The following is a 14876-nucleotide window of genomic DNA, read 5'->3' on the forward strand; positions in this document are numbered from 1 at the left end:
CCTTGTTAGTTGGTTTGTTTGCAATAAACAATCGTAAATCAGCCAACTGTGCCCCATCTAATGGCTCACTAAACCACACCCAAGATTGTTTACAGGAAGAGGTGATACCAAATTGACTTTAAAGATCCTTAGTAGTAGTAAAAATGCTGAAGCAGCTGAGGTCAAAAAAAAATAAAGTCAGCTGAAGCTGCACTCAACTCAAAGAGCAGGTTGGCAACCTGTTCATCACTATTAAGATGTGGTCAAGAAAATGACTATTGATGCTACCTGGGAGATTTCTGGCAATACTTCAACTAACCACAGGGCAGAATGTACGTGTAAACTATAGGGTCAGCCAAGGAACAGTATGGCAAAGTTCCTTGTCCCACATACCTGGAATGAAAATGCATGCCAAAAATCAGAACCAAAAGTCTAAGCTTGTGAATACTTTACTTCAGCTAATGGTTCAAGGCAATAACACCTGGAACAATTTCACATTGTATATGTACCAAAGGCAAGATCATCACTGCATGGTGAGGAGTATGCATTAACAAAATACCCATCTCCCTAGAGGAAGAACTCTGTGGTATTTATGTAATATTTGGGAAGATCACTGCAGAATAGTGAACAGCCCTTCAGCCAATTACTTTTTCAGCTCTGCAGAGAAGTTCTACAGTGAGGAAATCAAAACACTACAAGAAAAAAAAGAGGTAAGTCTGCCACAACAGGATTTGGTGTTAATCCACCAAAATGCAAAGACATCCAGATACTGTTTAAATGTGGGGAGGGTTTCTGCCTCTCCCAACCATTCAGCAATGGGTTCCATACCCCATAACAGAGTGAAAAGCTTTTCCTCAATTCCCCTCTAAACCTTCTATCAATTACTTTGTCCATGCCACCCCGCCCCCAAAGCATTATTGACCTCTCAGCTAAGGAAAGCAAGTCCTTTTTCACATAATTGAGTTTGGTGGGGAGGTGGGTGGAGATGGAGGGAAGAAAAGCTTATTTCAGTTAATGGCGTCAATGGGAGACTGCAGATGCTAAAGTAGCTTGGCATAGATGAATGCTAGTGCACAGATAATGCTGTGAACAGCAAGAAACAGAAGAGAAAACCAGCACGACATGAACTGAGAGCATGTATCAGCACGTAGGATTATGATTTTGTAGCAATCACGGAAACATGGCTGAAGGGAGGACAGGAATGGCAGCTCAATGTTCCTGGATATAGTATTTTCAGACATAATAATGGGGGTTCCAAAAAGGGAGTCCAAAGGGGAGCGAGTGTTGCACTGTTGATCAGGGACAGCAGTACTCGGATATCCTGGCAGGATAAACAAATGAAGCTGTATGGATAGTACTTTGAAATAAGAAAGAGGTAGGTGATCACTTTGATGGGATTATACTATAGGCCTCCAAATAGTCAGCAGGATTTGAAAGAACAAATGTAGAAAAACAGCTGTTAAGTAGATGTAGAAGCAATAGGATTGTAGTAGTGGGGATTTTTCCCGACATTAACTGGTATTGCTTTAGTCTAAGAGGTCTAAATGGGGTGGAATACATCCAGGAGTTTTTAAAGCAGTCTGTATGGAAACCTACTAGGGAGAGCTGTACTCAAACCTTATTTTAGGGAATAAGGATGTCTGTGGGGGAACCCTTTGTGAACAGAAACACAATTGGGCAAGCTTTAAGGTAGTCATGGAAAAAGACAAGGTTGGCCCAAGAGTCAAGATCTTAAATTGGGGGAGGGTTTGACTTCAATAGTATAAGACAGGACCTGGTGAAAGTAGAATGGGAGCAGCTGCTAGAGGGCATAAACAACATCCAATAAGAGGTGTTTAAAAGCAAAATATTAAGAGTTCCAAGTCAGCATGTCCCTGTGAGAATAAGATGGTAAGATTAGAGAACCACTGGAGATTTTGCAGATGCTGGAATCTGGAGCAACACACAAAATGCTGGATGAACTCAGCAGGTCAGACAGCACCTATGGAGGGAAATAAACAGTTGACGTTTCAGGTTGAGACCCTTCATCAGGGCTGTAAATGAAGAGGGCAGAAGCCTGAATAATGTGGTTGGGGGAGGAGCACAGACTGGCAGGTGATAGGCAAGTCTAGGTTCCCCCCCCACCTCCCAACTTTCTGCAGGGATTGCTCTTTCTGCAGCTCCCTTGTCCCTCCCAGCACTTATCCCTGCAAAGTGCTACACATGTCCCTACACCACCTCCCTCACCACCATTCAGGGCCCTAGACAGTCCTTCTGGGTGAATTCAAGGGTGTCATTTATTGCATCCAGTGCTGCCTCCTCTACATTGGTGAGACCCGATGCAGATTGGATGACCGCTTCATCGAGGACCTTCACTTTGTCTGCCACAAAAGCAAGGATCTTGGTGGCCAGCCACTTCAATTCCACATCCCACTCCCATACTGACATGTTTATCTACCGCCGCCTACTGCCACATTGAGGGCAGACACAGGTTGGTGGAACACCTCATATTCCACCTTGATAGTCTCCAACCTGACAGCCTCAACATTGATTTAATTTCTGGTAACCCCTCCCCTTTCTTCCACACCCCCCCCCACTTACTTTTACCCCTTATTCCTGTAGCCCACTCACCCCTTCTCTTTCCCCTCCCGATTACCTGCCCATCTATTCCCCACCTTCCCCTTCCCCCCCCCCATGTCTATTGCCCTCTCCTACTGGATTCCTCCTCCTTCAGCCCTTTGCCACTTCAACCCTTCACCTCTCAGCTTCTTGCATCTCCCCCTTCCTCTACCCACCTACCTTCCCCCTCACCTGGACTCATCTATCATCTGCCAGCCTGTTGCTCCTCCCCCTCCCCTCACTCTTATTCTGGCTTCTGCCCTCTTCCTTTCCAGTCCTGATGAAGGGTCTTGACCCAAAACGTCGACTGTTTATTTCCCTCCATAGATGTTGTCTGGCCTGTTGAGTTCCCCCAGCATTTTGTGCGTGTTGTTACAGAACTTTGGTTAACGAAGGGTCTGGTCAGCAAGAAAAAAAGCACGTTAACAATTTCCTATACCTGATGAGTCCTTTGAGGTTTAGAGGATCTTAAGAAAGCAGATAAAGGGCAAAAAGAGGACATGAAGTGGCCCTGACCAACAAAATTAAAGAGAATTCCAAAACATTTTGTAAATGTATTTAGTACATTTTGTAATATTTGTATCTATTATATTTTGTTAATTTCTGGGGCTCTGACGGAGATTTTTGCAATATCAATAGCCACGGGTAAGATTGGAGGGTAGCTAATGTTGTTCCCATATTCAAGAAAGGTAAGCCAGGTGAGCCTTATGTCAGTAGTAGGGAAACTATTGGAACATATTCTTAGGGATGGGATTTATGGTCACTTGGAAAGGCAAGGACTAATCAGGGAGAGTCAACATGGTTATGTGCATTGGAAATCTTCCTCACTAAATTGAGGTGACTATGAAAATTGATGACAGCAAGCTGGCGCAGAGAGAAAGGTGGAGGGTTGCTTCTGACTGGAACTCTAACGAGTGGTGGGTAGGGAATGAAAAAGATAGGAGTGCTGGTACTTCTGTTTGTTACCCGAGAACATTGTGGTCTGATAAGTTTGCCCACAACACAAAGATTGGTGGAGTTTGCAGGTGGTGAGGATCATTGCCCAAGGTTATAGAGGGACATAAATTAGCTGGAAAGTTGGGTAGAATGGTGACAGATCTAATTTGGTCCAGACAATTGCAAGTGAGTATGTTTTGTCCTGTCTAATACTGTCGGACATATACATTAAATGACGGGAGCCTTGGAAGCATTGATGTACAGAGGAAACTTGAGGTGCAAGCTCATAGCTTCCTGAAAATGACAACAGATGGATAGGGTACTGAAGGTATTTAGCTTGCTTATCTTTATAGTGAATACCACCTTCATACTGAATATCCCCTTCATAGGCAGGGGATTGTTGGGACATCGTGTTTCAGTTGTACAAGACTTTGACTAGGCCACACTAGAAAGGATGTGGTAACATTAGAAAGAGTGCAGAAGACATTCACCAGAATATTGCCTGGAATGAAGGTTTTAGTTACAAGGAGAGATTGGATAGGCTGGGAAATTGTTTTTCCACTGGAGCACAGGAGGCTGTGGGGTATATATAGAGGTTTATAAAATTATCAGGGGAGGACAGGGTAGAGGAACAGTGTCATTTTGCGAGGGCAGAGAAGTCTAAAAGTAGAGGACATAGATTTACATGAGAGGGGAAGATTTAAAGGAGATCTAAGGGGCACATTTTTCCCCACAGAGAGTGGTGGGTATATGGAACAAGCTGCCATAGCCGGTAGAGGCAGTTAGAAGCACAGTACTTAATTGCATTTGGACAGGTATACGACTAAGAAGAAAGGGTTACAAGCTAAATGCAGGAAAATGAGATTAGCATAGAAAGGCTTCTCGGTCAGCACGAGTTGGGCCAAAGGACTTATTTCCATGCTGTATGACTGTCTCCTTATATTGAGATGAGGCACATTCTGCATCTTCATGGGAAGATTTAATGGGTCAATTCAAAAGCTATACTTTGTGCGCAACCCTTCTCTATAGTTGACCCGAGTGTGTGATGGGATAAAGTAGATGAAATCTCTCTATTTTACCTTCTCAGCATCTTTCCCTTTACAGTTCACACTAACGACACTACTGTTTGCCCGAAGCCATTGGAATTCCCTCAACATTTGAACAGCTTTGGGTCCATGCTCATACGGCAGATAAAACATCTCAGCCAAGAGGTTCAGGTCTTCCAAAGTCACAGCCTCAGCAGTATACAACGGCTTCTCATTGGGACCTGGGATGTACTGCTCCTTGTTCATCTGCTCATCTGTCTGCATTGGTGCTATATCACTTCCTGAGTCTTCCTGCATAAAGATCTCAGGAGACTTTGATTCAGCAATACTGTCTTTGTCCATCTCCATAGGTTTGAGATCCTCAGACATTTTGGCTTTGACAATGTCTGTAAGGATCTGATTAACGTTTTTGGTTTCTTGCTCATCTGGTTTCTCTACTGCCATCTCCATTGGCTCTTCATCAGACTGCTGCTTTTTCTCCTCCTCTTCCTTGGCCAGTAAGGCTGGCTCACCACTCAGTGGACTTCCCTGACTCATGATGGGCTGCTGGTAGACTGTGGTCACTGTTGTAGAGGAGTTCAGGCAAGGTGTGTCGATCCCTCCCACATCAATCGAGTTTGTCTTTGCACCACTGTGAGGGACTGTTCGGCCTGAAAATAAAGAAATGTTGTTTAAACCAAAAAAAACACTAGAATTCATCAAATGTTCATAGAAAGATGCAACTTTAGCAACTATATTTTTAGCGTTAAGCCAAATGAAATGGAAGATCTATGTATTTTTATAGTGCTGCAGCAACAGGACCATTAAACAGGCAACCTCCTAGTAGTGCTTTCGTGTAGCAAACATCTACTCTCAAGCAGAACTTACTCATCAATAACCTGATGCAGATGCCCAGTATGGGCTCCAGAAGCAAGGTTAAAATACCATCCCTGACATCAAGGCAGCATTTAAAAGAGTGTGACATCAGGGAGTCCCAGTAAAACTGGGAAATAGAAAGGATGTATGAAGGCTCCAATGTGCAGGATCGCAAGAGGCTGCAGAGGGTTGTAGGCTCAACCAGCTCCATCACGAGCACAACCCTCCCCACCATCGAGGACATCAAGAGGCGGTGCCTCAAGAAGGCAGATTTCATTAAGGACCCTCACCATCTAGGACATGCCCTTCTCATCACTACCATTGGGGAGGTGGTACAGGAGCTGAAGACCCACACTCAACGCTTCAGGAATAACTTCTTCCCCTCCACCATCAGATTTCTGAACGTTCCATGAACTCTACCTCGTTATTCCTCTTTTGCAACCATTTATTTTTTGGTAACATAGTAATTTGTCTTGCACTGTACTGCTGCAGCAAAAACAACAAATTTCACAACGTGCATCAATGATGACAAACCTGATTCTGGATGATAGATATTTATTAGTCACATGTACATCGAAACACACAGTGAAATATGTCTTTTTATGTTGCTAAGAATGTGCTGGGGGCAGCCCGCAAGTGTCACCACTTTTCTGGTGCCACCATAGCATGCCCACAGCTCCAAACTTTGCAATGTGGGAGGAAACCGGAAGCACCCAGAGGAAACCCACGCAGACATGGGGAGAACATACAAACTCCTTACAGGCAGCAGCGGGAATTAAACTGTGCTAAAGGGAAGTGCAGAGGAGATTCACCAGGGAATTGCCTGGATTGGAGACATTGTTATGGGAAGAGACTGGATATACCAGGCTTGATTTTCCTGGAGCAAAGGAGGGTCCAAGGTGACCTGGTACAAGTGTATAAGATTATGAGAGCATAGATAGGGTGATAGTCAAAAATCTTTCTCCCATGGTTAGGGATAAATGGATTTGAAAATATTTAGTATGTTTAAGAGGCATTTACACAGAACACTTAAAATAGGTAAGGTTTAGAAGCATATGAGCTAATGCAGACAAGTGCATATGGGTAAAAAAAAATGTCATGAATATGGTGGGGCTTAAAAGGGCCAGTTTCTACACTGTAGAACTATGACCATGAAGTCGATGGTTGTGTTGTTTGGAGGTCATTCATCCCAAGTTAGATATCACTGTAGTAATTCTTCAGGGCATTGTCCTGAGAGTCATTTTATTAATGATCTTCCCACATTGTAAGAATAAAAAGGAGGGGAGAAGACATTTGCTAAGATTACCATGTTTAATTCCATTTGCAACTCCTCAGCGAATAAGTTTGTGGCACGTGTACACCAAGACAACATTCACGCGTGGCTGGTAAGTGGCAAATAACATTAGCAACACAAATTCCAGGAGATGACCATCTCCAAAAGAATCTAACAACTTAACCTATACAATTTATGGCATTATCACTGCCAAACACCCAACGCAGTAGATGATATTAAGGGAGGTGCAGGTGAATCTCCTGTCTCACCCCTAACAGTCCTTCAGGTGAGGGATATTCACCTGCACCTCCCTTAATATCATCTACTGCATTCAGTGCTCAAGTGTGGCCTCCTCTACATTGGAGACCAAACACAGACTAGGTGACCATTTCGCAGAACACCTGTTGCAGTCACTTCAATTCCCCCTCCCCCCCACCCCCCAAATCTTGGAAACCTTACAGCCTAACAGCATGAATATCGAGTTCTCCCACTTTAGGTAATCCTCAACCCCCTTCCCCATAACCCCCCCCCCCCCCAACCATGCTTCTCTTCTTCCCTTTCCAAGCCCTTTATTCACTCCCCTCTGCTTACCTTTTACCCATCCCTCGGTGGATCTGCTCTCTCCTCCCCCGCACCTGCCTATCACCATCTCTTACCTGCGTCTACCTATCACACCTCCCTGTGCCCACCCTGCCTCCCCTCTTTTGTCCACCTATCACTGCTCTGCTTTTTCCCTCTGATATACTGGGCTTCCCCTTTTCCTATCTTCAGTCCTGAAGGGTCCTGACCTGAAACATTGACCACCTGCTTTTCCCCACAGATGCTGCCTGGCCTGCTGAGTTCCTCCAGCATCTGAGTGTTTTTCAACTAGATTCCAGAATCTGAAGTCCTTTGTTTCTCTAGTATTAAATATTTATTAGTCACATGTACATCAAAACATACAGTGAAATGTGTCTTTGTGTTACTGAGAACGTGCTGGGGGCAGCCCACAAGTGTCACCACTCTTCTGGCACCAACATAGCACGTCCATAACTCCTAATCTGTATATTTTTGGAATGTGGGAGGAAACCGGAGCACCCAGAGGAAACCCACACTAACACAGGGAGAATGTACAAGCTCCTTACAGATAGTGGCGGAATTGAACCCAGGTCACTGGCATTGTAATAGCATTACACTAACCGCTACACTACTGTGCTGCCTGGTGCACTCCAACACCAGTCTAACTCACTATCACTGAAGACAAAAGCAGAGCATTTGATGGCACCTCAACCACCCTAAATCACCCCCACCACTGGCACAGTGACTAAGGTGTGTACAAACTACAAATATGTACTGCAATTACTCGTCCAGGACACTCCAGTAGCAAAGGTTTCCCTCCAAGTTACACAACACCCAATTGGAAATCTATCACTGGTCCATCATCACAGGGTCTAAATCCTGGAACTCTGCCTAACAGCACCATGGGAGTACCTTGACCAGATGGACTGCAGTTGTTCAAGGTGACAACTCACCATAACTCAAGGGTAATTAGGGATGATTAATAAATGCTAGTCTTGCCAGCGGTGCCCAGATCCCAAAAATGGAATATATAAAAAAAAACTGGCACCACAGATGTTATCAGCTCCAACATCCATTGGAACAATGGAACCCATTTCCTCACTAATGTATTCATAGTACGCACTCATATTTCACATTCAATATTTGTTTCATAACTGCAAATATCACTGTATAATCATAAGGCCTATGCAGTGAACAGTTAAATTCCTCTCTAGGGAAGTCAGTACATAGGGTTCAGACTTTAATTTGCAGAAGTATTAGAGGGAAGTGGAGGAAAAATTGTGCTGATGGTCTGGAATTAATTGCATTTAAGAGTGGTGCAGGCAGAAGCCCTCACATGGATGAGCCACAGGGTGCCCACAAGGAAATGGACCAAAAGCTGGGGAGTGGGATTAACCTTCGGCCAGAAGGGATAGATGAGCTGATGCTTTCATCCTGTGACAGTACTCATATTTGTTCGTAACTCTCCTTAACCTTGCTCCATTCATATGTATGTAGTGACCATGTTACATAGAAACTAAGAAAAAAATGAATCCTTGTGCTAGACTCAGTTTTTCCTGGCACTCCAATTAAGCTGATTAACAAACAGCAAGCACTATAGATGAGATGGATACACCAAGAATAGTCTTGCCTAGACACAATATAAAAGATAAAGACAGACAACATCAGGTATTTGGAAGTATAAACCTCAATGGATAGATAGGAGAGACTTGTGAAAATGCGAACACTTACAGTTATATTGATGTGGCACTCCAAACTCCTGCATCCATTCTGATATGGCCATCTTCAAAGCCATTTGAGGGCTATATAAGACATCCATTTCTATCTCCTCATCACTGCCTTCATTTTCAAGTTTGATCTGGATGGGATACAGTGCTCTCTTCCGTGTCAGCTGAAGGAAATAAAAAGGATGGCTTTACTGCATAACCCAAAATAAAATTAAGAATTAATATCTCAGACAAATGCAAAGGCCACAGGAGAGAATAGATACAAGGCAGGATAGCTATCTTTTTGCCTTCATTATCTGATAATTCTTTAAAGTCAAGACCAGTGCTTACCAACCAAGTACAGTACTGTTACTTGTTATGTGGATAAAGCAAGATCCCAGCTTCACATATTAAGTGTGTCGAGGATCTCAGCAACATTCTCCCCAGCAACTGCTCTTCAGCTGTACATAGTTCAGAGGAAATGAAAACAAGAGTTTCCATTGGTGCAAAACATCTTCAAAACCTACTGCCTGGTTAGGATAGTCAGGCAACAGACAAAAGAACTAACAGCTGTTTATGAAGTCGTCTTTGGTCCAAGTCACCATACTTCCAGAGGTGGTGGGAAATAACTGAAGTTATACGCAGTTGGCATTTCTGGGGCCATAACTGACTTTCCTTAAGTTTTACTGCACTTTTGTCATTTAAAATTCACAGGTTACAGCACTTCAGACATAGCCATGCAGTCTACTTACTCATTACAACATCCTTCCGCACACCATTCATGTTGGATTTGTACCATGTAGCCAGCGTATGAATTGCAACGAAGTTCCCTTCGAATTCACAGTTAGGGTTTGTCAATACTCCTTTCAACCGTGGAATGAGCTCAGTTGACCGCCCTTTGTACGGTCCAAGGAAGAGGCGCTTTTGATCGTAATCATTGGCATGCAGATTGTCCCAGATGAGAGGAGACCTCTTCAATATTTTGGTGACTTCCTCAATGGATTCCACGGAGATATCTTTCGACACTACTTTTGGACCTATAGATCATGAAAAGGTTAGCTTCCCACACATTTTACCTTATTTTGTTATTTGTATTTAAAGGAATACTTACTCCATTACTACAATGTCCCAAACGCTATTTATAATGACTTTATAACTAAATGAACATAGGTAATTCAATTTAATCTTAACTAACCTCCAAAGTAGGAGGAGGAGGGGAACCAAAATTGCTTTCACTTTTTTCTGCTTAGTAAGAGTAGAAGCCAAAGATTTCACCCTGTATCCCTGGCTTAGGGACTAAAATCAAGCCCATGTTTCAAATTCAAAGAATATCTTGCATAAAGTATTTTTCCCCATACAAAATTTTGTTACAGGATCAGAACAATGATATACATAGTGAACTACCTTAAGAAATACAAGTACAAAATGTGTCGATAGGGATGGGCATATAGCTCCCAAATGGAGGGATTTAAAACGTAGACAGGTAAACCTGAGACAAAAACTGATAGAAAACAGCACCATTTTAGGGCAAATGGAAAAAGTTTCAAGAGTTATTGGCATGCTTTGTGAATTCTGGCATTATTAAATAGGTAAGCATACATTACATGCAGCGACATTTCCATACAGGGCTATTTGAAAACACTTCGATAGCAGAGACATGCAACAAATAAGCATACTTATTATTTATTTTGCAAGATGAATTAATCACAAATGCATAAGCTCAGTAATGAAATAGATAGCTTACCTGTCCACAGTACATCAATGCCAGGAAGAAGTTTCTCTCCAACTGTCCTGAGGTATGGAGAATGGGCAACATTGGGGTAGCAAAAGGTTCCACAGTATTCTGAACAAGATTAACAAAAAAATTAGAAAACAAATCCATTTCCAATGCTCTTATGAACATAATCACGTGGTCAATAGACAGCAAAACTAAGCAACACATTGTAATAAAATGCTAAATTCCTTCCCGATCTGCTTTGAAACATTTAATCTAACTAAAGTCTCACCACTGTGAATTTTCTTTTTCCAGTAAGTTTCCTTGTAATCTCTCACCTATACAGGCTCTAGTCAGTAAATCAGAACTGTAGATCAACTCAGATTTCAGCCCTAGAACCCCTTTTGTAACAGAAAGCCCATGAAGCAACTTCACTGCACTTCAGATTTTTATGTACAGAGCCAAAAATTAGATTAAACAAACACTGGAAAACAAATTTTCTTCACAATATACTTAAACACGACTCAAACAAATCTTGAGAGGTCGCTGTTAATTAATACAAAATAAAAACTTTGGAACATGTCCTTTTCAAGTAATAATTATGGAAAATGCAACGGTCAAAGAATTACTTTGGCAATCATACATCCAGAACATACAGCAGACTTGTGGATCAAAAGATCAGAAAATACTGACGTGCATAACGTATCTGAATGAAGAATGTCCCTGCAGCACTGTAAACCTAAGGAGTCAAATTTTGAACCCTCAAAATTTCTGGTTTTGTGCTCAAGTTAAGCGCACCTTTGCACTATCAAATGCGAGAGGAAAGACAGCTAATTACAGGCTCACTGGCAACTGAAACTTTAAAGCCAGGCTGCATTATGGCATGATTATTGCTGAATACTCACCAGTTGGACAGAATAAAAAGTGTTCTGGCTCTTCCAAATACTGATAGATCTCATTAGTAACAGAAAGTTGTGCATGTGCAAATGAACTGAAGACCTCTTTATCCGCTGGACACATATTGTGGTCAATGTCATCAAATAACAGCGCAAAGGACTTGCAACCAAACTGTGACACCTGTGAAATAGGAAGGCAATGATGTTCAGACTGCAAGTAAAATTACTTTCAACCCCACTCATCCCCTTAGCTGGATGAAAGAGACAGGAAAAATAGCTTTACTTAAGATTGTTAGCTTTAAAACAAATTGATTAAAGAAAATTAGTATCTACAGAAAATTTCACAAAAACACCAACCTGATCCAATTTGCGTTTAAGAGTTGCAACCTCCTTCTGATTTGAAAAAGTGATATCCAGTCCAGGTGATATGGCATAAACAAACTCAATATTGTGCTCTTTTGCAGCAGAAATTAACTGCATCAGTTGTTCTGAAACGAAAAAGATTATGAATAAACAAAAGGATATGGTACAGAAAAATTACCAATCTAAGAACCAAGGAATGGCCAATTCTCAAAATAGACCAACTGGGCAGACAGTAGTACACTGCCTGTACAATGGAACATTGACAAGGCAAATGAGCAGAGGCAATGTACTCTTCACTACCTCTTCCCAGGATAGAAGAGCAAAAGTTATAATCTTGTAATTAAAGCAACTTCCTCCAAATAATGAAGTAGACACAACTGTGACAATCTCCTACCAGGCTTTAGATAGGTGGTCTTAATGGTTGCACAACTAGCATACCTGTGTTTAACAATATCACTGTAAAATCCAGTAGAAGGAAATGTTACCCAGGCCTCTGCCAATTAACACTAACTGGTTATTCTGTTGGGGTCACTTGGAGTCTCCACCCCTAAAGGCCAGGATAAGGAGGAGGCTGAGGGGAGATATGATAGAGGTATACAAAATATTAAGAGGAATAGACAGCCAGTGCCTCTTTCCCAGGGCAACCAATGCTCAATACAAGAGGGCGTGGCTTTAAAGTAATGGGTATGAAGTTCAAGGGAAATATCAGAGGGAGGTTTTTTACCCAGAGGGTGGCTGGGGCATGGAATGCGCTGCCTGGGGTGGTGGTGGAGGCAGGTACACTGGTCAAGTTCAAGAGATTGTTAGATAAGCAGATGGAGGAATTTAAAATAGGGGATATGTGGAAGGAAGGGGTTAGATAGTCTTAGGGCGTGGTTTGAAGGTCAGCACAATTTGGTGGGCTGAAGGGCCTGTATTGTGTTGTACTGTTCTATGGTTCTAAAAGCATTTCCTATTTCTGATGAAAGGTCATTGACCAGAAATTTTAACCATTACTCTCTCCATGGATACTGTTAATCGACTGTGTATTTCCACCACCTCGTGTTTCAGATTTCAGCATTTGCAACTATTTTACTTGAGAATTTTAAAAGCTATCTGCAAGAATATTATCCACCTGAATACTCAACAGCAAATGGTGATAAAATTCAAGACTGAGATGCATAGATTTTTGGACAGAGGGAATCAAGGAATATGGAAACTGAGTGGAGACACTTGCTGACTGTTGCTTCAATTTTTGTGTCACATCCCTGAACAAGTGATAGCGCTCTAACTGTAAAAAGAAATTTATGCGCAGGATAAACTGTACAACATTAAATGAAAGGGGAATTGGAACTGAAACTCTCACCTGCTTCTTCAACAGAGTACATCTCCCGCCAGAAACATTCTGTGCTTATAATCATCCTTTGGTGCATATAGGTATGTATTTAATCCCCACTTGCGCATTCTGTTGAAGAAATAACCAAAATAAAAATGTAATTTCAGCCTCATTGAGTGTATCCGAAATGCTGTAGACCCAAGCTAAAACCAAATACACCAGTTCAGATAACCAGATTTGAAGGAAGAAAAAAAGGGCTACATCTTGAGGGAGGTCATATGTAACTATTTTTAAAGAAGTATTAAATATGTAACATTACAAGCCAAATAAAACATAAAAGGAGCACATCAAAGAAACAAATTTAAGTCAAAGATCAAGATCCTCAGAAAAATTATTACTGAGAATGAACTTCGAAGTATGTTGGAGACAACAAACGCTTCAGAATCTCAGTTTAATCTAAAGATAGACGTAGATTACTTCTTGATGTATGAGCAATCAATTAAGTGGATTCCATCATTTTTCCTCAGTGGCTTTTCACATTAATGCAATTCCTTTGTGGGGGAATTAACCCGAGGTTAAGGTTTTATGTATAAATTTAATTACAGAGTCATGAGATTGCTGATTTAGATTAGAGACAGACAACTTCAAAGCACAACTGAAAGAAGAATGAAACTCACCTTCTGAACAGCTCCTTTCTCTGTTCCATGCTCCATGGACGCCCATAAAAACCTAGGAAAATTAGGAAAATCAGATTAAAATACGAAACAAATAGTTCAAATAGAGCAGATAATATAGCTGCCCGAAAGATTTGATGCCATTTAAATAGCTTAATATGTTATTAAATAGGAAATAAAAGCAGAACTACAACTCTATATATCAAACTCATTTTATACTCATACTCTGTTTTATTGCAAGCAAACCCAAATCTGCCACTTGAGGGCCTTTTAAGATATTTTTTGAAGAGTGGAGTTACCTTTGGCCTCAAATATTTTGTTCACTGTAGTTAGCATTAACCAATGGCCATAAAGTGCCTTGGGATATCCAAAGGTGGTGAAGACACTAAAATTTAAGTCCAACACTGAAGTGGACTTACAGAAAAGAGCCAGAACCTTCATACACATGGAAAAGTTGGTATACCTGGGCCAGAACTTGGAGGCACTGAGAAAAGCAGTGGATTTGATTCTAGTACAGAAAGAAAAACATGCCCAACATGGAGATTTACACCATCTATACGACAAAACATCTTATGATACCTTATGCTAACAGTAATTACAATCTCACAGTTGTACTTTGGTATATGGAAAGAATTATTTACTTGGTTCAAAAGTTACTTAGAAAATCATTGGACTAGACAAAAGGGAAATAAAAGAATGGATTGAAAGAAAATACTGAAATGGAAATTTACAACATGCAGGAATGGGACTCCATTCAAATCACTGCTTGACTGGAGAGATCAATCATTTTAAGGGCACCCAGGCTACTGATATCCATGTCATCTTCAAGGTAGCCATTTTCATCTCTGAAACATATTACCTCTACCTTCTACATCAATTCACTAAGTGCTGAAACCTCGATCTATACCTCAAGTCTATTTCACTTAACTCTCAGTTAGCCTAAACACGATGATGCTGGAGGAA

General features: G+C 41.5%; 1 protein-coding gene across 1 annotated transcript in view; it reads right to left on the reverse strand.

The window, feature by feature from the left end:
• LOC127576797 (protein O-GlcNAcase-like) overlaps positions 1–14876 on the reverse strand; it is a 41245-nt gene that overhangs the window by 19478 nt on the left and 6891 nt on the right. The window contains 10 exon segments of the mRNA XM_052027548.1: positions 4593–5209; positions 8977–9109; positions 9111–9136; positions 9704–9988; positions 10696–10794; positions 11571–11742; positions 11919–12049; positions 13270–13303; positions 13305–13368; positions 13917–13968. Of these exon segments, the coding sequence (XP_051883508.1) occupies positions 4593–5209; positions 8977–9109; positions 9111–9136; positions 9704–9988; positions 10696–10794; positions 11571–11742; positions 11919–12049; positions 13270–13303; positions 13305–13368; positions 13917–13968 (1613 nt within the window).

The sequence above is a fragment of the Pristis pectinata genome, chromosome 12, assembly GCF_009764475.1.
Source record: "Pristis pectinata isolate sPriPec2 chromosome 12, sPriPec2.1.pri, whole genome shotgun sequence".
Lineage (NCBI taxonomy): Eukaryota > Metazoa > Chordata > Chondrichthyes > Rhinopristiformes > Pristidae > Pristis > Pristis pectinata.